Source organism: Vanellus vanellus (assembly GCF_965231255.1).
Source record: "Vanellus vanellus genome assembly, chromosome: 5".
NCBI lineage: Eukaryota > Metazoa > Chordata > Aves > Charadriiformes > Charadriidae > Vanellus > Vanellus vanellus.
The window spans coordinates 64,398,338-64,424,330 of record NC_138910.1 but is presented as its reverse complement, the minus strand read 5'-3'; the positions used below and the strand labels follow the sequence as shown (position 1 = coordinate 64,424,330).

The window sequence follows — 25,993 nt, the reverse complement described above, 5'->3', positions numbered from 1 at the left end:
GCACAATGCAGAACTTTCTTGAAACATTAGCCACCTGTGTGTCCAACTCAAATTTGGTGCTTTAGCAGGTGAGTTATTAGCACACTAATGAGATATTCGAAACAGTCAAACATAACAAGGGAAAAAAATATTTTGCTATAGTTTTCTTAATTTCTTCTTCAGCCCTGCATATAATTTTTCTATCATGCGTATTCTAGACTGATTTTACACAGGGTGTCCCATTTGCCAATGACAGTAATGTAAGAGTGTCTTATGTCTAATGTCCTATGTCTAAGAGTGTCTAATGTCTTTTGGAAGGCATGAGGTGCTTTTTTCTTTTTTTTTTTCTTTTATATTAAGAGAGCAATGAAAACATTGTAAAGAGAGATGAATGGAAGAACCCTTAATACCTTACTACTGGTGTGAGGCCACATAACCCAATTATGTATATGCTCACATGCTAACAAGCCAGCTATCTCAGGAAAATCTTAGATCACAGAAATAGGGTTTTAGAAAATACTTAAGAGAATTGTGCGCTGTAGCTGTTATCTTCAAGAGAAGCATGATGCAATGATCTTTAAATTTTTTTTATATAACAATGATGAAAGTAATATTACTTGTGTAAGGTTTAATTGCATCAAGAAGCACCTGTTTCAAGGACAAGAAACCAAAATTAAAATATTTTATTATTTTGCTTCATTTCAGAGGCTTAAGAAATTAGAAAATTGATTCACATAATCATACAAACATTTCATAGAAGCCTGTTTTACCATGTATTTATGCTAGAAAAATCTGCTTAATTTTATAAAAAATTACTTTTGAATTAAAGCAGCAGACTATTTTACATTTTCCTTTCCCAAATTATCATGCGGCTCAATAGACTATTGCACTGCCCTCTTAGTTCCTGCAACAGCACAGCTCTCCTGTGCAATTTACATAAACAGATTTTAAACTCCTTGATAAAACAGACTGTAGATTTCACAGAAATTTAGTATCTTAAAAAAATAGTTCCTCCTGGAATTTAATGTAGGAATTTCCACATGAAATTCATGCTGAAATTTCAGTTACATCATTTTAATTACTAAATTGATTTCTCTACACGAAGACTACACACCACCTTAAAAATACCAGCCAACCATCTTCTGGTGAGATTCAGGGAATGGCAGTGCAAGACAGCTACAAGGACTACAGAAGTCCCAACTACTGGACTCCCAAAAGCCCAAGACCAAGAAGTACTAATGAAAAAGCCTTGCAGCTCTTCTCACAGTCCAGTTTCTATACTTTCTTTTAGACCCTGGCCATGGTCACAGTCTGATGGAATTCAGTTAAGATTTCAGCTGTGTGATCACAGAATGAGTAAAATATTTGCAAAACAATCTGTTGAATTAGTTCAGGCTTTCCACCATAAAACCTGTGGGAAAAATACAGAAACAACATGGAGAACGTAACACACAGCCTTAAAAGGCTGAATTGCTTCTGCTGGTGGGAAACCCATCCACAGATGAAAAGGTCACAGAGAGAACTGAAATAAGAGGCAACTAGAAAGGAATTCTCCATATTGATCTCTTTTGAAACAGTCCTTTATCAACTGAGCTTGAAACAAAGTTAGTTGTGCTCCATAGCACAGTACTATGCCCATCTCCATGCTCCCCCTAGATCTAAAGAGTCTGAAATAAGTTTTGTGTGAAGTTACCAATGTTCTGAACATGCTAAAAAAAGGATGACAGGATTAATTATGTCACTGTATATCTGATTGTGAAGGAGCCTCTAAAGCAAGGTCCTTTATTTTGTTTTGTAGATTCATCCATGGAATAAAGGAATAAATAAATAGACATGAATAAATAGAATTCCTTCTCTAGAGGCCACTTTTATAATTTTATTGAGGACTGAATACTTTCAGAACAGCGCATGTGACTAATGTGGGAAAATATAATAGTAATTATGCAACTTAGCACTTTTCAATCCTGGCTATAGTACACACACTGCATTGATTTAACTCAATGACTTTATTTAAACTGATGCAATTTGTGCATAGACAGGGTAGGTACTGTATTAGATAATTGCAGTGACTTTCTACATATGAGGCATATCTTAATTTTCCTCCACTGCAGGCTATTGGGTTTCACAAACCACGATGTTTAAGTCTCACCCCTAGTTCGTATACTATCTCATACCAAAAATACCGCCCACTTTTTTTTTGTGTAAGTTCTAAAATACCTATATCATCTATTTATTTTACACAGAGTCCTACAAATTTTTGTCTTTTGGTAAAAGAAATTAATCCAGAAGATTTTTTTTAGGAAAAAAGTAAATGATTTTGAAAAGACTGAAAATAACCTCTGAGTTGCATTACACATATGTCAGTAAATCATTATTTTAACTTCTCAGCAGGTGGCAGCACAAAGTTATTTACAATGTCATACTCATTCTCTACTGTATTAAGTAATTTGTTCTTAAATTTGCAATAAAAAACCCCTACTATTAGATAATTATAGCAGGTGGAAGAGTTAGTAATAAAAATCAGGCTGTCTGTTTATTCCAGTTCTTCAGGATTGCTTCAGCTGCATCCAGTGTGCTGTCTTTCTGCAAAACAAGGAATATCACTATTACTGCAAGTATGGACTTCTTGAAAAGAGAGTAGCAGTCATGACTATATAATCCCAAATCAATATTTGGCAGTTTCACTTGCATCCTGTAAATATCTCCATTTTTTATTAACAGTTATAGCTACAAATCTAGACTACACAAAGAATTCAATGCTGATTCCTTGCAAATATTTATTAGGTGTATTTAAAAGATAATATTTTCTCAGTTCATACTACCAAATTTAATGAAAGCAATACTTCTTATATAAATGCCTGGCATTTATGCAGTGATGTAGTTGGCAGCTATATATTGGAGACATGCTAGCATAGTTACCTCATCTTTATGTGTACAGTTGTGATTTTTAAATCTCCATGCAACCAAGTTATGCCATGAACTACTTGAAGATAATCCCTCTAAATATGGGTAATCTATCCACAGGCCAGTTGTGTGGCTTGGCTACAACTTGGTGAGTCACACAAATAGTCTTTAACTTGGCATGTTTTGTGCTGTTCATCCTGGGCAAGCCACATCTACAAACAGCAAGTTTCATCCTTGTTGTTACTGTCTCAGTTTATATCATAATCTTTATACCTCACCAAAAGAGCTAAGTAACACAAGCAGAAACTCCCCTTCATTACTGGTTCAAGCTAAGACTCTGATCTTTATACTAGAACAGTTAAGGAGCTGCACATGTTCCATTATGCTGACTCTGTTATAGAAAAATCAGGAAACATCTTAGGGCTGCAGGCTTATCAAAGCTTGTGTACCCGTCCCAACAGTATGTCAGTCTTTTCAAAAACAACTTCAGCAGGAGGAAGAATATGGCAAAGGAGGTGCTCACAAAATGGCAAAAGTCAGCCAATTCACAAAAAACATGCAAAATAACTTCCCATGTCTTTGTTTTCTTTTGTAATTTGGAGCCTGTGTGAAACCCTATGTACTTTCAGGCAACTGAGCTAAACTTGAAGGTGATCTCGTCACTGGTTTTTCTTGTTGGAAACTCAATGGGCATGGGGTGTACCACTCTACTATACAAATATTCTCTGTTCTGAATTATAGAATTCACCTTAATTGATAGTGTACCCATGTCATTCATTTTCACTGTCACCACTGGTCAAGAATGTTTTTAAAAATCAATAGAGTAAGCTAAAAAAGGCCTATCCACCCAGCTGTTTTCTGCCAGTTGCCCTTCTCAGCCATGCCACCCCCATTTATGGTTCAACGTTGCTCATCAAAAAGACAATTGAAGCTACTTTGTGCTAAATTTTACACCAAGCTAACTTTCTATTCCTAAAGCCATCCAACTCAGGAGATCCTGGGCAAAATGTAACAATCTGTTTCTTGCAGATTTTTGTACTGCACTGCTTTTCAGGAATCTTAAGTCTTTCCAGGACACAAATTTACCTTAATGAAGCAAAAACGTATATATTTTTCAAACTGCCGTTTTGTCTCAGGACCACAGAACGCTGAAAGAGGAATTGCTGACAGCTTCTGAAACATAAACCAGAAATATTATTTGCTTATTTTATACATGTACTAAAAAAAGTCTGTTTTAACCATGATGATCTTACTATTCCATTTCTAGAACTCTCCCTCCTAACATGTGAGGGAAAGACAAGGTTTGGTTTTGTGTGCACTAGCTAACTAAATTCAAATTACTTTTCTTAGGTAAAACATTTCAAAGGTATTTTTGTACAACTAGAATTTAAGCACGCTGAAAGAAAAGTGCTGGGACATAACACAAACCTACAGGGTACATTTTCAGCATATTTAGCAATATTTTAGCCACATCATTATCTGCAGTTACTATAAACACCAAATAATATTTTGAATGGAATATCTCTACTACATTATTTAATAAGTACAGTTATACTGCTTTTCTTTCAATAGAAAAGCATTTCTAAAACAATAATATAACTAAGACACCTTACCTTAGACCTTATCATCCATTTGACAAATTTATAATCATAAGGTTGTTTCTCATCTACATCAGAGAGATCCACATCTAAAAAAATTAAATTTAAAACAAACATGTTGTAAGATTTCTTAGACTCCATTGGGAAGGCATTCATTAACAGTACTTTATTATAGTTAATACTTAAAAATAAAGATGTATGCTTTTATTTTAAAATACAATTTAAAAAATATGCTATAACAATTAAAAGAGGTCAACAGATTGAACTTTTCCATTCTGACCTGAGCACTTGCTTTGCATTCAAAGCAAATTCAGGCATGTAGCTTGGAAGAAAACTATGTACTACTCCAAGAAATCCTGAAGTCTGGGTTACTGAGGGATCAGGACTGTGGAGAGTACTGAAGACTGTATTAATTGCATGGACAGCAATAATCACTGTATCTGCAGTTTTCTCATCTGTGAAACTAGGGTATCTAAAACTTTCTGACGTATGGTAGCACTGTGAGGTTCAGCTGTGTTTAAACATTTCTGTGTTTATGACAAGCACCATTAGGACAAGTTAGTGAAAAATGTGGAACTAAAAAACGTTTCCCTGGGGGAATTCTTCCAAAGCTACCAAAACCTGAATTTCCAAAAGGTTTTTGTAAATTTTGGTAGCATTTTACAGTGTTTAGAAATCAGAATGCCTCAAAGAGCCTTCAGGGTATAACTTCAGATTAAGAAAAATAAATGAACCACACAAAATAAAAAAAAAAAAACAACCCCAAACCAAACCAAAAAAAAACCCAAACCCAAAACAGAAGGGGGAAAGTACAAATGGTACAAAACTCAGGATATTAAGCCAGGTGCTTGGCACTCAAACTTTTTCATAATTGTAGACCTTTTGAAAATAGAAATTTTTATCCACCTCATTTATCCTCCCTAAAACCTTGCCAAACCTTTGCAAAACACAGACAGTAGTTAGGATCACAAACAAAGGCTTTGCTGAAGCTTATAAAATCCACCTCCCAGGCGAGGTCAAAGAAAAAACTTCAGTCCCGATTAGTACTTCTGACAATGTTATACAAACATGGAGTGAGAATATAGTTTAAAATGAAAGTTGCATTTTCAGCTTAACTATATTTGCTTTCCACACCCTTTTTAATAAACTTCATACTAACTTAATGTAGAAACATCAACAATCATAAAGTATCCTCCATCTGGAATGACAGGCTTTAGTCCAGCTTCTTGAAGTAGCTGAGCCATCCGATCACGCTTGCTTTCCAGCTCTCGAGATAGCGAGTAAAAATAGCAGTCTGGGTCATCCATGCGTTTATAGTCTATCCAAAATGCTTGTGCCAAAGCCTCCTGGAAACATAATCAATGTTCAAAGTACTCACTGACACTCAGTAAACTCACAGACACTCATACGCTTCTTACTGAAATCACATGTCTTTTTCTTCAATTCTGGCCCTTATTAAGCAAATTAGCATATACAAATTATACAAGCTACGTCCAAGAGTGTAATTTGTTTGTTACTTTGTGCTGTGGCGATACCCAAAGCACCCAATCATTTGCTAAGCACTAATCATATACAGAAGTCACAGTCCTTGACACAAGGGTTTACAATCTGAATTGAAGCTAAGTTTACATTATTGATAATAACATATCATAGAATACTAGAAACTAGTACTTAGAGATAATGCTCAGTAAAACGAGATCTTATTGCAACAACTTTTATTTGTATTTGCTAGGAAATCACTAAGATTGTCATGTTTTATGCAAGAAGAAGCAGTTCGTAGGTGAAAGAAGAAAGAATCTGCAATACTGATTTATTTTTTTTTTTAATGTCTGGTGAGCTGATCAAATTTGTCTCCTCTTCTTGCACTCCAGAAGATATATTTTGACAATTAAAAATTCATTGTTGTGATTATTGTTTTATTACAATGAGTACTACAGTTTTGCTACACCAGAAAATAACCTCCTCTGCCCCATCTGTACCCACCTGTAATGGAGTTGGGCAAGTATACAGTGTATTCTGGTGCACAACTTGCAAATGCTTAATCAGGTTCTGGGGGCCAATAGACCAACCAAGCTAAGGGAAGAAAGCATGCATATGTTATACTTACAGCAATGGTGTTACTGAAAATTAACAAATAATTGAAATTAGGCAATGTGTCAAGTTTTTCTATTTTAATAATTAGTAGTGAATTGGTTTTGATAAGAAGAGCTGTTTTACACAAAGTTTGCTGAATGATGCCCTTAAAATTCCAGATTTGAGACAACAGTTACAGTTTCACTTATCCCTGTCTCTCATAGAGTACTGAGCAAACTTTTAACCCTTCAGATAACAAGGGTTAGAAACCAAAGTGAGCATTTATTAGGAATTTTATTCCTAATTGGTTTAGAATCTTTCCATCTCATAAGCTCCTGTGTCAAAGGTGGTTTGAGCATAAAACAAAAGCTAACTACTGAATCATATGTCATGGTTCAGTTTGAACACAGGTGATGAAGAAGAAAGAATTTAGTTGCCAAATGGTTAAATATTTGCTTACTTTCTGATATGTATTTTAAAGTCAAGCAAAATATTATCATTAAATATTTTAGAGAAATATAAGTGATTCCAAAACATACCATTACTACAATCTGAAAATATCACCACTAAACTGACAAGTTAAAATATGATAATATCCATGTTTTCTCCAAGAATCTTGACTCGTTTTGAACAAATCATACTGTGTTTATTTTTTTAGTATTGTTTTCTCACAAGAGCTTATTAATCAAGAGACAAGAAGAGAATTAAAACACAGATGTTCAAGATAGGTAATTGCTCCAACTGAATGCTATCTTCATGTTTTGGAGGCATGGAGATTTGCCAGAAGCTTTCAAAAGACAGGTCATAAAACCAGAGACTTTTTTAGTGTAATAAATGCATTGTTACACTATATAACTGAACTCTTTTGTATTGATTCTTCTTACCTTCCAGCCAGTTACACTATATGTTTTTCCAGCACTTCCTATAGTTATTGTTCTTTCCCACATACCTGGTAATGTAGCTGTATATAAAATAAAATTAATTGGGTACAGGTGCACTCAAATATTCCATGCAGTTAGAAAAACTGTACTGTCCCTAGCTCAGAGCTATACATTGATATATCAGTGCAGCATATTAAGCAAGCAATGAGAATATTCTAAAATTACAGCAGTTGTAACAAATGAAAAAGGATATATGGGCCAATGCTTTTTGGCATGAAAAAAAGGTAAGGATTAATGAAAGGAGAAAGAAGAGGCAGAAAATTAGAGGCATCGTTTGTGAAAACTACATGTTAGTTATCCTCAGCTAAAATGCATAATTATTCATAACGTATGATCTAAGAAGTGGCTGCCCATTCATCTCCAGACAGCATTATTTCTGATGCCTGATAATAGCACCATATACAACATTCATTCAGGCACTGCAAGCCATTTTAATAGAATTTTCCAGTTCAGTGTCACTGGCTGTCTCAGACATCAAAAAAATAAAAGAATTACTAAGACTTGTAACCCAGAACTGAACACCACAAGAATAAAAAAAAACGGCAGAGTGAATAAATAAATTACATTTCATTATATAATTTGAACAGGCCTGGGACTGACGGGCAATAGCAGCTAGCTAAGGATGTCTGCAAGGATTAAGGGATGCACAGAGGCCTATCTCTGTGTTTGTATCTGGTAGGAGAGCAAAATCCTTTGTTTCCTTTCCAAGGTGATGACAGAGCAAAGGTCTCTTCCTGGAGTTTGCAAATTTTTTTCTGTACGCTGCTTCAGGGGAGCTCTATTTGGACTCCAATTTAATTAATTTTCAACAGAAACAGATAAATCAAGACACATTGAAGTCTGAAAGACAAAGTTAGACGAGGTCATACTGCTACTGCAATTACAGTGGTCAACAACATCCGGCTCCACCTCATTTGTACGCTAGAACCACTACCAATGAATCTGTCAATTGTTAAATCCCCTCTCAGGGAGACCAACAAACAAAGATTTTCCAAATAAGACCACTGAATTTCTTAAGGAAGTTTTTTCAGCAGTTATCTGCATTAGACATGGTATAAGTCTTTGCAGTTATTTGAATACGTGTATTGTATTTTTTGAGCACACTTGCCAAGAAGAGAAACAAAACAGCAGGAAAGAAACTCATATTCCTATTAGCCCACCCACATTCACCCAACTGCTCTGTGACCTTGAAAGCAAAAAGGCAGTTTGAACAGATGCACCTTCTAGCTAGCTAGGTCAAGAGTATAGATACTTCCTAAAGGCAACCAAACTAGCTCTCTCAGACTGCAAAAAGAATTGAATTTCAAAGCTAATGCCCTCTAGCGAGACTGTTTTACCACATAGTCATAGGAATTCAACCTTGGAGACAGAATGTAACAGTATTTCAAACAATAGCAGCAGCAAAAGGGCACAGGGGAAGAGCAGTTCTATTGCTTCTACAAGCAGCAAGTTTTAAGTAGAGAGGGAAATTCTTCCATGCTATATGGCAACACCATAACCATGCTATATGACACCATAACCAAGACTGACTACAATTTAAAAACTAATGAAGTGTAAACTAACACATATAATAAGCCTGTTACCTGGGATGGCACTCAGCTTGTTGAGAGGCTTGTTCAGAATCCTCAGTTATGAGATGCAATCTCTATATCTGCCAGCACAACCCTAATTATTACTTAGAGGAGGTCCACAGTTTTACGGAAGTCAGATAATGATGAGAAACATGATGAAGTGCCCTACGCTACAGAAAACTGCTTCAGTGACAGCACAGAGACAGTATTAATTTTATGATCTGTGGCTAGCAACCCCTGTTAAATTGTATTAAGGAACCACCATCAGACCCTGTAAATTGATGTGATATCCATTTTGCATCTCTTACCAAAAAAAGTGTCACTGCATTTGACAGAATATGTACCGGTTAATATGGAAACGCAAGAGTTTCTAAATAGTGAAATAACACATTCATTTTTTCTTGTATTATCTTTTGTAGATTAAAAAAAATCTAAGAAATTTAAGTTAAAAAGAGCAGATCTTGTTTCTTTTACTGAAATAATGTTACTGCTTACAGTGTTACCCTGAAGGTTTTATAGTCATTTTAACACTAAAGTTCAAGATGACATCATGGGATCTGTTAAGAAAATATGTTCCTAAACCTAGCTGACTATCTGTCCAGGCTTTAACTCGCATTATCATTACATAGTATTTTTACATTTTATGCTAAACTACAGAATGCCTTTTGTTCAACTGGAAATGTTTTGGTTTGCAGCATTAAAATGACAATACTGATACAAATGAACAATAGAGTCACTATGTCTTAAGAATTCACCACCTGTCCACTAAGACAAAGTGTAACTGACAACATGAGTGTTCAGACGTGCTGCCATAGCAAAGGAAAATGGATTACCTTATACCACCCACAGAGATGTTGGTTCTGAGGACAGTTATTTGCATGAACCACCTGCTAAGCACGTGAAGAAAGCTTTAATTTAACTCATTTTACTTCGCAATTGGGATGTGATAAGACACACATAACCAGTTACTGTGGTAACTCCTTAGGATGCACTGACTCAGATTACTATCTGAATGTACCCAAAATGTTCCCTTTCTTCCATGTCTAAAGGTCTTTGAGACCGGTATAATTATCTAGGCACCACAACAGCCACGAAAATAGGCCACTTTCAAAACAGGCTCATAGCCTGTGTATGGCCAATACAATCACTGTATTGCAGCTGTATGATCAACAACAGTGTAGCTGAGCTAGTAAGTATGCCAAGGTCATTCAGATATAATTTCCTTTTCATGATTTATGAGATTCACTTTTTACAATGATGTAGCCCCCACTAACGCAAAGTTTCTTTTATTGCCACTCTACATACATGGAATTGAAGCATAGAAGCAAAGTTACTCAGCATTCAACCAGTGATAAAACCAGAAAAAAACCTAAGTTTTTTCATGTCTAAGTTATATTTGTCTCTTGATTTAATTGTTTAATCTCAACTAGATGTCTCTATTGCACATTAAGACAATAAGTACATCATGACAGATAGTTCATGCAAGATGCTACCATCAGAAACGTCTGTACATATAAGAATGAAGTTTTGGACTTAAGCCAGGTCAAATATACAAGCAGATCCAAACCAAGACCACCACACTAGAAACTTTTACGTAAATGCTTAGCTGTAGTATTATAGGATTGGGAAAGGAGTTCAGTAATTTGCAGTAGATTCACTTGTTCTGAGACAGTGGGAGTGATTCACTAACTTCAGTGAAACTTGGATCAAGAAGTAAAACAAGAGGGACAAGGACACAACGTCATATTTAGTTTTCTGGTTTGTTCTTGCAATAGTGCTTTACCCCTGTATCAACACTGCCTGAAGACTTTAGCATGCTTTCACACAGCCTATGCAGCAACTTACTTCACTGAATTCGATGTCCCTTATTTAACACTGTCTCTGCACTTTGGAGGTCCAAGTGTTCATGCACTATCTCCACACTAACCTTTATACTTTTTTTTCTTTTTATAAGTAGTGGAGAAAAAATAATTGCGTTCCTTATTATGCATTTCCCACAGTGATTATCTCTACAATGCTTTGAGAAGGAAATTTTAATACCTGATACTTCTGTTAGTTCTTTAACAAAGCACAGTCCAATATACATACATGAACAGCAGTTATACTTGTCATGGCCAACAAAGTAACTGAGTAAGGATGGGATATTCAGATCATCGTCAATGATTTAGGAGCATCGGTCCCACTGGTTTCTATGGATATCTGCTCCAAAGTCACTTAAGAGCTTTTGGAAATTCTATTTGGCAATTATTCTTTAAAATATTTTCCAGAAAAGGGAGAGGGTCTCCTACTTACAGTCTAAACATTATAAAATAATCAATGCTTGGAGTTTGAACTCCTTCCAGCAACCATTATCTCTAAGAGGCACATTTACGACATCACAACCAATTTTAAGATGTCACAAAAACTCAGTACCTATTTTAATGTGTTTATTTCCTTTATACACCAGCCATTCATACACCTCATCGCTGATGCACAGGGTATCATGTTTAATACAGAGATCAGCTATTACCTGGAGCTCTTCTCTGGTAAACACCTGGTATACAAGAAAGTAAGGGACAATGCATTAATCACAGTATTTAAGGAATACTCTGAAATTACAGTAGTGTTAAAGCAGGACTCTTACCTTGCCTATAGGGTTGTGAGGGGTATTCAGAATAATTGCTTTTGTTTTGGAATTAAATTTATTTGCAAGTTCAGCAGGATCTAAGACCCAATCAGCACTAGATGCAGAGTTTCCATTATTTTTCTAAAAAAAAACAAAACAAAACCAAAACCAACCCAATAAATTTATGCATTACTTGAATACAACATATTACAGCCTAAATAGAAATGCCCAACTTATCACCCTCACTTTCATAACCACACTTGACAACCTATCCAATCTGTCCTGCTCTCCTGGAAGAAGGCACTTCTAGGAACAGGCAGGGAGCCCAAAAGCAAAATAAATTATTATGACAGTGGCTGTCCTCTCCTGGCCACTGTCTCTCTTAAAGTCTCCCCAGGAACGGGTTTCCAAGATCTGGTTACACATATGCTGATTATATCAGTGTGCAATGCAGGAAGCCCAGTCACATGACAGGAGAGTTTGTGGCCCTCCCAGACACTAGAACAAGTGTGTGCATGCTTGGCTGGAAAGATTGATCACCACTGGAGAGATTCAAGATTTTTTCCTCCTCCTTCTCCATATGAAAGCGGCCAAACAGTTAAAAACCTGCACGGCTGAGGCTCTGGAGTTGCTGTGGTATTACACAAGGACAACGGAAGTTTGCGACAGTTGCTACAGAGAACAAAGAGCATGGCCACAATACCTTTCTGACACCTGCACATTACTGGGACAGGTCCAGACAAAAAACAATACAAACAGAAAATACTTGGAGGAACCCCATCGTTCAAAACGTCCCTAGAAGGAGGGCACCCAGAGGAACAGTCTCACCTACTCCCACTGCAGTCCTGGAGGTTTTGTCACTCTGTGTTGTTCTGATTTCATGGTGTTCATCCAACAGTCCTGCCTAAAGAGCCCCTCAGCCCTCCCCATGCAAGGCTGCCAGTCACCCAAGGCAACAGTAACAGGATCAACACTTTGCATCTAGAACAATCCTTGCGAGCTGCCAGCATAACGCCAGCAGTACCAATTTGAAAATTAACCCATACCAAAATTATTCTTTTTACCAATAAAGGAAACAGTAATTCTCATATGTATAGCAAATATGTCTACTGCATGATCGCTCCTCATTTAGTAAGCAGATTTTGGAAAAGAAATTACATTCTGTGATAGTAGGAGTTGTTGAAGGGATCAGAAACCAAATCTTTTGAAAACTAGCAGATACAGAAATTGCACTGATATGTGATCCCTTTATCCTTATTTGCACTGAAAACATTCTCTGATGACATCTGAAAAAGGAATTCTGATCAGCTTTCAGAATGCACAAACTAAAGTAAATGAGAAACATTGTCCCACCTTCTCCAACATAAAACATTCTATAAAACATTCTATCTGCTTTGGAGTGTCATTGCCTCAGACTTACACTATAGCAATCTGTCTCATTTTCATATAATTGGATATTATGAAAAACTACACAGAAAAGCATCGCCTAGGTGTTCATCAAACTACATTGAGTATGAATGAGAAACTTTATATAAATAATTTTTAAAAAGCTACTCACATATCTCAATGGGATAAAAACAGGCTTTGCACCCGCCATCTTTACCATTGGTTCATAACAGTCATAAAATGGTTCTATTATTATTACCTGAAATTACAATCATCAGTATCAGAAACAGAGAATTTACCATGCACGATACCAACATATTTCCAGATTTACTTTGGTGGTGTAACTTGATAATGTTTCTGGCACTCCATCCTGCTCTAACATTGCAGAATGTTTCTCCTTTTAGAACAACACATAACAATGCCCTCAGTCTAAGAATGATAAGCACCACTCATTTTGACAACACACACAGGCTGTTCTTCTATAGTTACACATTACAACTATTAAGATATAATATTACGAATGTTTGGGTCCTGCACAGAGATTTGCATCTGTGCAACACAAAGATGCAAAGATGGAAGACAGAAACAGCAAATTGTTGAGCCACAGTACAGCTGCCCTAATTCTAACCATGAAATTCTCCATGATTTCCAAGTATCTAGCAATCCCAGAAAAATGGCTTCAGTCCTCAAATTTTATCAGAAAAAAAATTCAGGTAGAAAAAGAGGACAAATCCAAGGAAAATTGCAGAGAGGCTAGATAATAGGAAAACAAACAAACAAAAAAACCCAAACCCTAAAGGCTAATAGCAAAGAACTGTTACTAAAAAAAAAGAGAAGTGAATATCAGAGCAACAGAAAAGGAAGAAAAGATACAAATGAGAATACATTATACAAGCAAAACCAACAAAACACTGAAAGCAAAATGCATGACAACACAAAAAGTTCTTGTCCACTACAGATACAATCAAATATCCCCTCCAAACAACTTAATATCATTGTCAAAAAGGCAGACATCAGTAGTGAAGGGATGAACCATCACCACTAGAACAGTAAATTAACAATCCTCTCTTTAAAGGACTTTTCTGCTACCTATGCTGCTACCATGCACTGGTCCAAAACAGAACTTGATACGCAAAGATTATTCAACCAACCAACAACACTTCGTGCCACCCTTAGTCTTCCATTGCAGACAACAGCCCACAAGTTTTCTCAAATAAGAAATCAGTGTGTATTGTGTCACCTAACAGTAACAGTGATAAAGAAACTGCTACAGGTACCATGAGTATGAAAGAAAGGGGTTGGTAAGTTGGTGAATTATAGGAAGACATCCAAAGGATAGTCTCCTGATCAGAGCTTCTGAAACTGTAAGTCAGATGTGCAACTGTAACAAATTAAATTAATCGAGATCAGAAGGAAGCCCCAACATTAACTTATATTTAAAAGTGGATGAATAAAAAACAGGCAAATTTTCATTTCAGTGAGTATACACGAATATTTCAAATAAAAACTTACTTCATCTCCCTCTTCAATTAATGCCTGTATTGTACTAAAAAGAGATCCATAAGCTCCCACGGTCACCAGGATATCTGTGAGAGGATCAATCTTCCTTCCACAAACTCTCTCATACACTTGAGACAAAGCTTTCACCAGCGATGGATGTCCCTGTTTAAAGCAAACAAATGCAACTGATTGGTGTGTTCCTGACAATGTACAAAGCCTATGTTTGTGGGGTTTTCTTCCACATATATCAAAACAATACATTTTGAAATACAAAAACACAGATGAACCCTCAGTGTTAATGGCTGTTAACAGGTAGCATTGTTTAAAGTTTTTGCACATTAGGGAAGAAAAGTGGTTCCAATTTATTTGTATCTACTAGGAAATTCTTTTTGTATATCTGATGCTTTTTAATTTCTATCTTATTACCACATCTCAGGATAGCTCCAAGTAGCCTATAGGAGAACTAGGACAAGAGACTGCAGGAAAGAAGGGAATACTCTGACACCAATTCATCCTCACCTCCTTTAGAGTCTGTCTCCCACCTGCCCATATTTCCATCTGAAGCTCCTTCTGTTTCTTTCCTTATCTTTCAACTAAAAGTTATTTGGTGCAAGGGAAATCTTTTTACTCTGTTCACGTACTGCTGATAAACAGCACTTGTGATCAGAACAATGATTCCTACAGTCATATTCCAAATCTCAGAGCATCATTCACCATTTGTGTCCCCTACAGGGACATGGCGGTTAACATACTCTTCTCAAAACGTGCAAAGAACAAGAAAAGAAGTATGCAACAAAGATGATACACAATTCTGTTTACTCAGGAAGACTACAGGTTTCCTGCTGTGAAAATCTTTTTCTTTTTGGATACTTGATAAAAATATAGAACAGTTCAGTGAGAAAATGCAGCTATGTAAGAAAAACCCTTCTCTAAAATATTGAACGTTGTACATCTACACACAAGGCATAAAGTCATGAACCCTTTTGTAAACAAGAAAATTACCATAGGTTAAGGCTTACAAGTCATTGTTGATTCAAGTGACAGCCATTTCTTGTCGTGAGTGTGTCAGTTACACAGGAATGCTGCACCACCCAAGTCACATTAGGTCACTGTACAAGGCCATAGCCCTGCAGTCAATGAGCAGTCCAAGTGCCACAGAGAGCTGAGACAATGTCTCAATTATCAGATGGATGTGCATCATTCATACTCGTCCCTCCCATACTTGCTACCACAAATAGTTGTGCTCAAAAATCCTACAAGTGCAGAAGTTTGCAGAGGAAGTGCAAAGGCTGAAGATGGGAATATAGGTAAAAATTCCTCATTAATTACTACCTACGGTATAAAATATCTGCAAACGTTCATAATTATCATGGGAATTATCAAACTATTTGGAAATAAAGAACAAAGTGACAGAAATAATTATTGAATAATTGCATGCATTGAGAAAATGATATTTCTGCTTGATTTGCAAATTGGTTTAGAGAATCAGGCTGTGAATATTTGCTGAAAGGTAAAGTGTAGCCCATTCTCTCTGTAACACTTCCCCTTATGCCAAGGCTCCTCCAAAACCTTATCTGCCCGGCAAGCACAGACTTTTCAGGTACCTTATCATGGGTGATGAACACACTAATGCTTAGCCCAGAAGTCTGCTAAATCCCAGCCATATTTTGTGTGTGTGTGACACTAAATAATTGCCTTATACTTTCAAGTTTATATATAGAGAGTTTATATATATGTATCTTGTACTTGCAGAGACTCTTTGCACACAGCTAAAGGTGATTAAACAAAATGACCCAAAGAGGGATGGTAATGAGACTACATTCACTGGGGATTTTGTTTTTCCTCTTTCTGTTCTTGTCAGTCTCAAGGCAGTCTCCTTAATGGACCTGACCAGCCTTACCTGGGGCCTCTACCCAGAGCTGTGCCCCTTGTCCAGGGGCTCCATTTAAGCGCTATGCAGTAGGGTTCCTGGTCTACAATTCAGTTATAGCGATGCCTATACCTGGCTGTAGACCCTGTTGAATCCAGCCCCTACCTGTAGATTGATTCTGTGGCTTAACCTTAGACCTGCCTTGTCACCCTGGACCTGCCCAGTGATCACTGGGTAATGTCTAACCACGGTTAGCATTGCCAGGCCTGACATGTGGATTGACTTCCTGGCTTGACCTCAGGCCCACCTCACCACCACAAGCTTGCCTGGTGATCTGGGCTGACCTCAGCCACCATCTCTGGGTCTGCCTTGCTCAGCTACTGTGGGACTGAGCCCTGGCTGGTGAGGCCTCCACCCTGCTCACTGTGATAGCTTCTCCTTTAGGGAGCTACTGGCCACTGCTACTTTCTGTCAGTTCTAATACATACAGATTCTCAGAGAATTGGAAAAAAGTTTTGTTGGAATATATACACAATGATGCCAGAACTACCAACACAATTGCAGGCCTACTAGTCTATACAATGTTGTTCTATCACTGTTGGATAATATAGTCATATAGAAAAATATTAGATAAGACTCCTTGGGGTCTTGTAGCAATCCTGACACGTGATTCTCAACTGGGCAACATAGTTTATCTTTACCACAAAATAAAAATCGAACAAGGAAGTGGTCATACTAAAACAGTAATAGTCCACTTGAATATCCTGCCTTGGACAATGATAAATGCCAAACACTCACATGCAGCTCAAGACGTAAACTCTATGAGCCAACTTACAGAACAGGGAGTAACTATCCTCCAGGGGCAAAACAGTACTGTTTTCATCACTTCCTAATCTCTCCACTGAAATCTACTGAATGTTATGGGTGAGTCTTTTCTTGAACCTAGAGGTGATGTCTCAAGTGGTATCAAGTTTTTCTTTCTCACTCTACCTTTACCTTATCTGATTCATGTTTATGCTGACCAAAATCAGAGATAAATGTATAATTTATGTTCTTTAAACTGTGAATTGACTCTTCAAAGACAATCTGTCCCAGATGTACTCTACCATTTTGCTCTTGCTGAAGGATTCTGCCTTGAAGAAGCCTACACAGAGGATATTCATTAGTAACAGATAAGGCTACTAGATCAACTTAATTTGGTACATAACAATATGACCTACAGGTGAAACCATTTTAAAGCAAAGTCTTTTTTTTTTTTTCCCTGTGGCACACTCTCCACTGAACTTGGGGCCTCAAGTTCCACAGTACTTACAAAGCCTCGTGTGTATTGGTTCAGTCTATCAACTGCTGCTGTCTTTGCCAGCTCTTCTTTAACGTAGCTGGGAGGGGATATATCAGGAAGGCCTTGACCAAGATTAACAATTGAGGGGTCCGCTGCCACCTTTGTAAATTCAACCCTAAAGGGAAAAAACATCTTAAAGTCAACAGACCAGATAAAATTATCTTTTCCTTCATTGGCATTAAAAGGCAAAAAAAAGCATTTCACTTTGACAGATTCACAGCAGTGGAAACAGAGTGTTTACATGGAGAGGTAGGGGCTGGGACAATGGCAAGTAACCACAGGAGTCAGAGGGAACCCAATAAAAGGTTGACTTTCTGCATCCACAGAGTAACTTTTCTGCCAGCGGAACTGTGCTCAGATGTGCACGTGCACAAACACACAGTAACTCTGGATATGGGCAGAAATGGAACACTACCTTCTTTGCAAAATGAAGTAGACCTAATTAGAACAGGCACGTTAATTTGATGATTTAAAGGCTAGATTCTGTTGAGTGAAGGTGTCGTTTAAACTATCCAGTCACCTCAGAGTACTATTTTTTTCTTTTTGTAATTTTAGGCAACAGACTGTTTCAGGCTGTTCATTAACTGTTCCTAGTAGCTTGTCAGAATATGAACATTAGGATTCTTGAACAATTTTTTTTTCCTCTCTTCACAGGTAAGCTTTGCATTTTACCTTTTCCTCCCTACCCAAATATTAACAAGATCTGGAAAAAAAAAAAACACAACAGTGAACAAAACCAAAAAAACCCATATAGCATCACAGATCTGTCAAAAATGAATACAAATTGCTAGAAATGAGTCTGAGGCTGGATGACCAAGACACCTTGTGTATATATATACACACATATACATACAACTAATGTGAGCCCAAAATAGTGTTTTCACCAACTAAAAAAAATCCCATATTTACCCGTGATGGTAATATTGCTTTACACCCAGGGAAAAGTGTATTAAAAATAATGAGCTAAATTATAAAGACAAGTACAATGGCTTTTGCAGGAAAATAACAGAAGATTGCGAGGAGTAAACACGCTCAAGTGACTTCCAGCTGGGGTGTCAAAAAAACACATTTCTCATAGTAATTGTTGTTTAGCCTTGTGTGTTGGACAAGTAGAACATCTGTGTTTAGATAACGCGGGCCTGTGATAGACTTAGAGGCACACTATCGAACATGCTCGAAATTCCTGCCCTGCTCTGGGAAAGATGAAAGCACAGTGGTAAACTATGCCTGTGTGAACCCTTGATAAACAGGCAAAATCAGCAGGTTCGGTGATCCTTTAGCATGGACCGAGCTCTGCGGTGTCTGCGTTCCTGCCTGTGTGCCTCTGCCCGGGTACTGCTTCGGGGATGCCCTGGTTGGTGAGGTAACGAAAACAAATTTACTCTTTGCATTTCATCCATGGTTTTACAGTTGTTCCTGCATCCTGCCGGTGCCCAGTCACACAGCTTTAAAAAGAAATCCCATTCATTTGGTAAACAGAAATCAGGTGTAATTGAAATACATTACTCAGAAAAATTAACATTTAAGTTTGAAAGTCAGCTATACTACCATGCCCAAGAGTTATACTTGTCTTGTGTGGTTTATTAGATGAAGAGAACGCCAAGCCTAATATTTAAAGCCCAAGAATAAGAATTAATTCACACCTTTAACAGAATTTGGTACACTGCTTCGAAGCAGTTGCCAAATATATTTCAACAGACATAGCAAGTGCCATGTACCTTCTTATTGGCAATAATTATCAATTTGAAAAGAAAAATATATTGGCCAATGACATTTTCTGAAATTTGCAGATATCTTCCTTTTACTTACCACACATTGCTATCGAGGCCTTCAATTCGTCTTGTGTTTTTGTGTCTGAAGGCCATTGTCTGCAAGATCAAAATATACAGACAGAAGGTTTTTGTTAAGAAAGACAAAGTACTATACTGTTGGATTCCGCATGACAAACCCTCCTTCGTGCTTTTTCAAATATACCATTGCCAGCTGAATTCAGTAGTTACACAAAATTATAGACATGTTCTTTCATGAAAGCTTCTATAATAGCTTCAATTCAGGCTACCAAGAAAATACATAAAAATGTCCTAAATTCTCATTTATCATTATCTATCTAAAGCCACTGAACTTTCAGCAAGGATAGAGCAGGCGCATAATTTAGCTCAACAGCTTTAAAAGATGACCTAAAAAGAAAAAAATCAGGGGATTCTTAAGTGACCTGAAAAAATTATTCTTCTTTTCTACGATACACTAACAACTTAAAAGACTGTGTTATTTCTAGCCAAATTCCTGCTCAATCCTGCTGTTTGGAAAGTGTGCATTTTCAAAGTAATTTTATTTGTTAAAGTTGATAGGTAAGAGGCAAATAGCAAAGACATTTCCTATTTTCAGTCAGACTTTTAAAACTTGAAAGTATTTATTTACAGCACAAAAAAACCCCACATTAGAACATGTTTTTCTGTATATTCAGACCTTCAATTAAGGTCTTAGAAAACTGCTTTAAAATAGACTTTTGATGAGTAGTCTCTATAAAGGCAGAGAAAAACTTATTGACAGTTGTGGTATTTTTAAGCTAAAAAGAGAGAAGAAAGTTAAGGAACAAAACCGATTTATTTCTACGCGCAGACAAAAAAAGTGCAAGCTCATTTCTATCTTTGTAAACCAGCTTGATACTTGAAAAAAATTACATAGGAATTACATAGTCCCTTAGTACTCCAGACTCTTGTGTTTCTTGGAGTCAGACTACTGATTTTAGTGACTTTAACCACTGCTAGCCTTTAATATTGTCTGAAAGATTCAAAAACCATACTCTAGCTACCATATTCTGAGAAGAAAATGTCTGCGTTACCATTACACTCCAACTTTGAATCAATGGGAATGACTCACAGTAGAAATATTATGCGGGCACATATTTGTACTCAACCTGTTTACAGTCACAAAGCCACCATATACATAACGATCTGAAGAATGGGAAACTATAAAATTAAACAGGTACTTCACTGCTCTTATGTCTTCTCTACAGATCTGATTCTGACCTCATCTATGAGACATGATATGAAAAACACCAGAGGAATCAAGCACAGGACACCTTTTATTTGTCCTTAGGAAGAAAACCATTAAGATAACTAGACAGGTGAAGCTGTACTTCTTGACACAGAACAAGAGGGAGTTAAGAGGGACTTCTGACTAGATAATCTGTACTGCACCTATTTAAAAACACATATATAGTTTAGAATATTAATCCAATTTTACAGTGTATGTCTTGGTAAATATGGTTAATGTTTGGCTGTACTATATAAATACAAACAACACACGTACTACTTTGAGCCCCCAACACACAACTTTTTTTCATACGCTAGACTACTCATACAAGTCTCACCTTGAATCTTTCCAGTTGATAACGAGAATTCTGTATGCTGCCATGGGTAAATTTGTTCCATTGACCAGCTCTTCTTGAAATTGTTTCAATTTGCTAAAAGCTAAAGGCTTATCAACTGCAGTTCTATAATTAACTTTAATATAACTCTTAACTACATTAAGTAATCCTCCTTAACTAAAAATATATTGATAAGCAAAATAAGCCTTCATCTTACAGCTCACATAATATTTTAAGTTTAAATATTTAATGATTCAAGTCTTCTTATTTATTTTGTCTTAGGCCTTGAAACTAGTTTTAAAGCAGAATAGCTGGACCTGCATTAGGTTTTCAGAGATTCAGCTTACAGTGGGGTCTACCTTCTTACTTTGAGAAAGCCAACCAATTAACTGATATTTTAAAGTGATACCTTGAGTAGCACTCTTTCTTCCAAAAAGTCATGAGAAATCTTAAGATTCTTTTTTGGTTTAGCCCAATTATGTCATTGCTTGATAATCTTCAAGCCATTTGTAGGTGCAGGGCTAGGATTTCTACAAGTTTAAGATTGGTGTTAAGCAGGAGAGGTATGTCCTCATCAAATTCGTAACTCTGACCTCCTGCTTTCACTAACACTTTCCATCAAGGAAAGCACCTGATAGAAAGTCAGGTGCTGCTCGTATTTATCTTTCTTCCTAATACAAAGAAACTTGTGATTAAATTGAATGGCAATAAGTTTAATAATGATAGAAGCAAATACTTTTACATGGTGCATAATTAAATTGTGGAATTCAATGTCAAAAGCTACAACTGAAGCCAAGATCTTAAGAAAATGAGAAAAAAAAAACCTGACCAGGATTAGATTTCAGCATGTTTAGTTAGAATAACAAACTCCATTAAATAGAATGCAAATACCTACAGCATATGAAAAAGTGACTCACGCAAATGCTGACCTTCAAAGTGGCTTGCGCACTAAGAGAAACTTCTCATATGGGCAAAATATGCTACAACTGCCCAGTATAATGGTTTGAACATCTGTTTTGAAGGATCTGACATGTGCAACTTGGTTGACCCAAGTTGCTGACTACATGAACTCCTGTTCTGACCTGGGAACACAATTTACATTCCAGTGTTCTGTATGCAAGGCAGAGTGTGACCTCCAACCACCTACCGTGTTGCAAAGCTCTGTTTTCTCTCAACGAAACTGGAAGACTTAAAATGAAGTTACACAATCTTATAAGCAGTTAAGCTGGGAAATTAAGACGATTCTGTATAAAATTAAGTTTGAGGTACCTTGTTATTGCAGCATCAAGAAGCACCACTATTCTTATTTCGTTAAAGGAAAACTGAGATACAAAGAAATTAATTGTCTTACCAAAAGTCTGTGATAAAGCTGGGATTGAACCAATCTCCTGTATCTCAAGCTGTAGTGCCCTAAAAACTAGGCAATCCTTCAAGCCTGATATGTGCTAGATGTGACTTTAAAGACTGAAAAGGATACACAAAGTAATAATCACCAAATTCTGTTATGCTAGTGTGGTTAAATATCTGACTGATTCAAATAACTTATTTTGTTCTTGATATCAAATGTTTGGATCAATGTAACAATAAATAAAGAAAACACAGCTAATGCATATATATATTGGCAATATTGCAAAATTAGTGTGTCTCTAAAATATTGCACGAAATAGTTTTACCTATGAAGCTGAAGGAATACTTACTGCAGAGGCTGAAAGTTTGGTGGATCTGGAAAGCAAATTTGTTCGTAGTTGATATGTTCTAATGCCAAGGCAACAGAAGCTTCGTGAAGCAAAAAGCATGCCTGCATAATAAATAAGTGACCTGAAACAAACTTACAGATTCCAGGAATGAGTTTCTACACATCACTAAGCAATTTTAAAAGATAAAATCCCCTTCTCTTCCCTTCAGTGATTTTGTTTCATTGAAATAAGTTCTAGTAAATTATTACCTTATCACATTTGTAAGCATAGAGAATGAAACTTTTTAACTGACAGGGCCGCAAAGTGTTCCTGAATGTCATCTAGAAAAGGTGGTTTCCTCTATTTCACAGCACTGATCTTCTTTTCCATGAATGACAATTAAGACTTAATGCAATTCAAGGTTCAAAGTCTCTGTCAGAATTGTTGTGAAAATGTGTTTGTCTAATAAAAATTCCTACTACGATTGCCAATTTAGACAGAATAGAAAAAGAGCCCCATTTTTAAAAAGTCACACAGCTTTAAAACTGGTCTCCACTTTCAAGCATTTCAAATCAGGTATTCTGAACTGAGATAATTAAGATCACCAGTCACACTCGAGAGGCAGGCGTACGCACTTTATATAACTACACTATGTTTTGCCACAGTGACGTGGCAAACATCGAGTATCTACCACAGCAGAAAACAGACAGATAGAAAGAACATTCTGTGTGAAGTAACAGATCATTCACTGACTAGAGAAAATGTGCCCTGTTAATCAATAACTGTAAAAAAGGAGTAAGAGCTGGCAATTCGGGCAACTACTTCCAGAATGTATTTTTAAACATATACATTGGATGACATTGTCAAAATGACTGGAATGTGCAAGAGAAAAACATGTAACCCGTAGACCTATGTCAGAAACACAGTAGCCGTAACAGTATAATTATTAACTTTCTCTTCCATAATTTATTCATTAAAGAATAGATAACCCCTGCTTCCCCCCAGACTTTGCTACCTGAAAAGGGGTAGAAAACAAAAAAGAAAAAAATATACTATTTATATTAGAAACAAAGGAATGTCATTGCCTGTTAAAACAATACCATGCAAACCTTGCAGATAGAAGTAGAGAAAGTAATTCAATATCAAAGTAAAATATGATTTTTTTCATTAAGAAGAATGGATTTAGTCCAACAAGAAAGTGCTCTTTACACTTTCAATGTCAACTAATAGAAAAGGTCAACCAATACTCCCTTTTAAGGATGACTCGTTAAATGAGTTAAGTTTTCAAAGTATGTTGATTTTGCCTTTCTCTTCTTCCAGTGCTACAAACTCAGTCTCAATTCTGAAATTAAGGTCTTTCTCACACAGTACTAAATTGCAGCTAACTCAGTTAGACCCTCAATAATACCCGTGTAATCCCATCGCATTTAACAATCTGCGAGTACACAATTCATTGATGCTTCCTCTACAGGAAGAAACACTGGCAAATTTTCTCAACTCTGCTGGCCTGAGGACTAGCAAAAGTAAATAGCAATTAAATCTTTGACACTAGTCAGCAGATACTCTGAAAGACACAAAAGAAATATATCTGTTTAAAAATACCTGTAAATACATTTTAAGTTACTTTTAATAACAGCACTTAGCATATTTGACATAATCTGTGATAATAACTACATGAAATCAAGAAGATTGCAAGGGCCTCTATTTCTCTCCTTGTGTATGCTTACAAAAACTACTTATGTAACATACTGATACTATCTTAAAATGTGACTATAACAATAGGGCTATTCTCCCAGGGTCAGACCAGAGACAGGATTACTCTTGCAGCACACTGCGGATATTTGCAGTAGTTAGCGCAGAAGGACAAACATGCATATCTGCCTGTTTCATTTTGTATTGAGGAGTAGCAAAATGAAATAAAAAACTTGCAAACATCACACGCAAAACTAGATTGCAACTTTTGTAAGAAAAAATATTAGCAGTTGTAAATATTTCTAGCATTAGTGTCATGCTGCACTGAAAGACAGTGTGGTATTTGACAAGCCATTATTTGACACAAGGCAATCATACAAAACCACAACATAGCATGAGGAGCAGCAGACCTGTATCACTGCGGCGTGGCCAATCTCTGCAAATACCTGAAATACCTGAAGTAAAAAATCATATCCACCTTTAACACCACAGAAATGTAGAAACTGTGAAAATTTTATGAGGAACATAATGCAAACAATACTTTGCTGAACAGCCTTAGTAAGAAAAGTCAAGGCACCAGCATGTAGCATTTGTCCCAATACATTTCAACCTTTGTGACAGTTTCTCAGCGAATGCTGAACAGTATTTGTTCAGACTCGAGAGCACTCAGAGACAAGGCTACTGGCCACTAAGTGGGAAAGCCTCCTATAAAATACTTTTATGACTTTTTTTTCTTTCTAAAAATACCTCTTCCCTCTCCTGCAATACTGAATACTTCAATTTAAGCCACTCTAGGAAGTAAAGGCAAAGGTCTCAATATAACTCTCTCTCACTGATCCAAAAAAAAAAGCAAGACCTACTCTTTTTTTTTTTCCCCCAAACACACATTCCCACTATAATTGTATATGACATGTAAATACATATCACAGGCTCAAGAGAATTATTTACTGTTACTTTTAGGATGAGTGCATGCTTAATTATTACCTCTGTATGTGTTTTCGTAACAACCAAGTATATGACATCAACGAGATGTCTCATACATACTGAGAAAAACACAGTAAGTGTTTTTAGTGGGGCTGGGAGGAAGACACATTCTGGTTGCTAATCTGGTTTAAACTCAAATTTGGTGACTTAAATTAGACTTTGTCATGGGAACTCTGTGAATACATCTATGTACTAAGAATCATTCAGCTCATGCTGTGCTTTATAACCACTCCAGCACAGACACAACCTCAGAGTCGCAGGCTCTTATGCTCCCTTCACAGCTGCCCAGCCTGTTGTCGTACAGTACCCTGACTTCAGATGCTGCTGTACCGCCCAGGCATTTTGTGAAAAGTTACATTGGTAATGAATTGATTTTTTTTCCCTTTGAAACTAAAGGCCAAATGCTGCTGTTCCTTCATTTTTGAGCTTCAGTTATACGACCTCTATAGAAACAACGTCTTTGAGCTTGCAAGATTTATGGTCAGAGCCCTTAAGCTGATGT

General features: G+C 36.6%; 1 protein-coding gene across 1 annotated transcript; it reads right to left on the bottom strand.

The window, feature by feature from the left end:
* Positions 1-636: 636 nt before the first annotated feature.
* KYAT3 (kynurenine aminotransferase 3) lies at positions 637-24,929 on the bottom strand. The gene is made up of 14 exons (XM_082484524.1): positions 24,918-24,929; positions 22,837-22,937; positions 19,579-19,637; positions 17,740-17,884; positions 14,570-14,719; positions 13,230-13,316; positions 11,690-11,812; positions 11,479-11,599; positions 7,439-7,515; positions 6,465-6,554; positions 5,641-5,827; positions 4,497-4,570; positions 3,970-4,056; positions 637-2,562 (listed from the first exon to the last, which is right to left on the bottom strand). Exons 2-14 carry the CDS (start codon positions 22,933-22,935, stop codon positions 2,500-2,502), a joined length of 1,362 nt encoding a protein of 453 aa, XP_082340650.1. The 5' UTR covers positions 22,936-22,937; positions 24,918-24,929; the 3' UTR covers positions 637-2,499.
* Between the last annotated feature and the right edge of the window lie 1,064 nt (positions 24,930-25,993).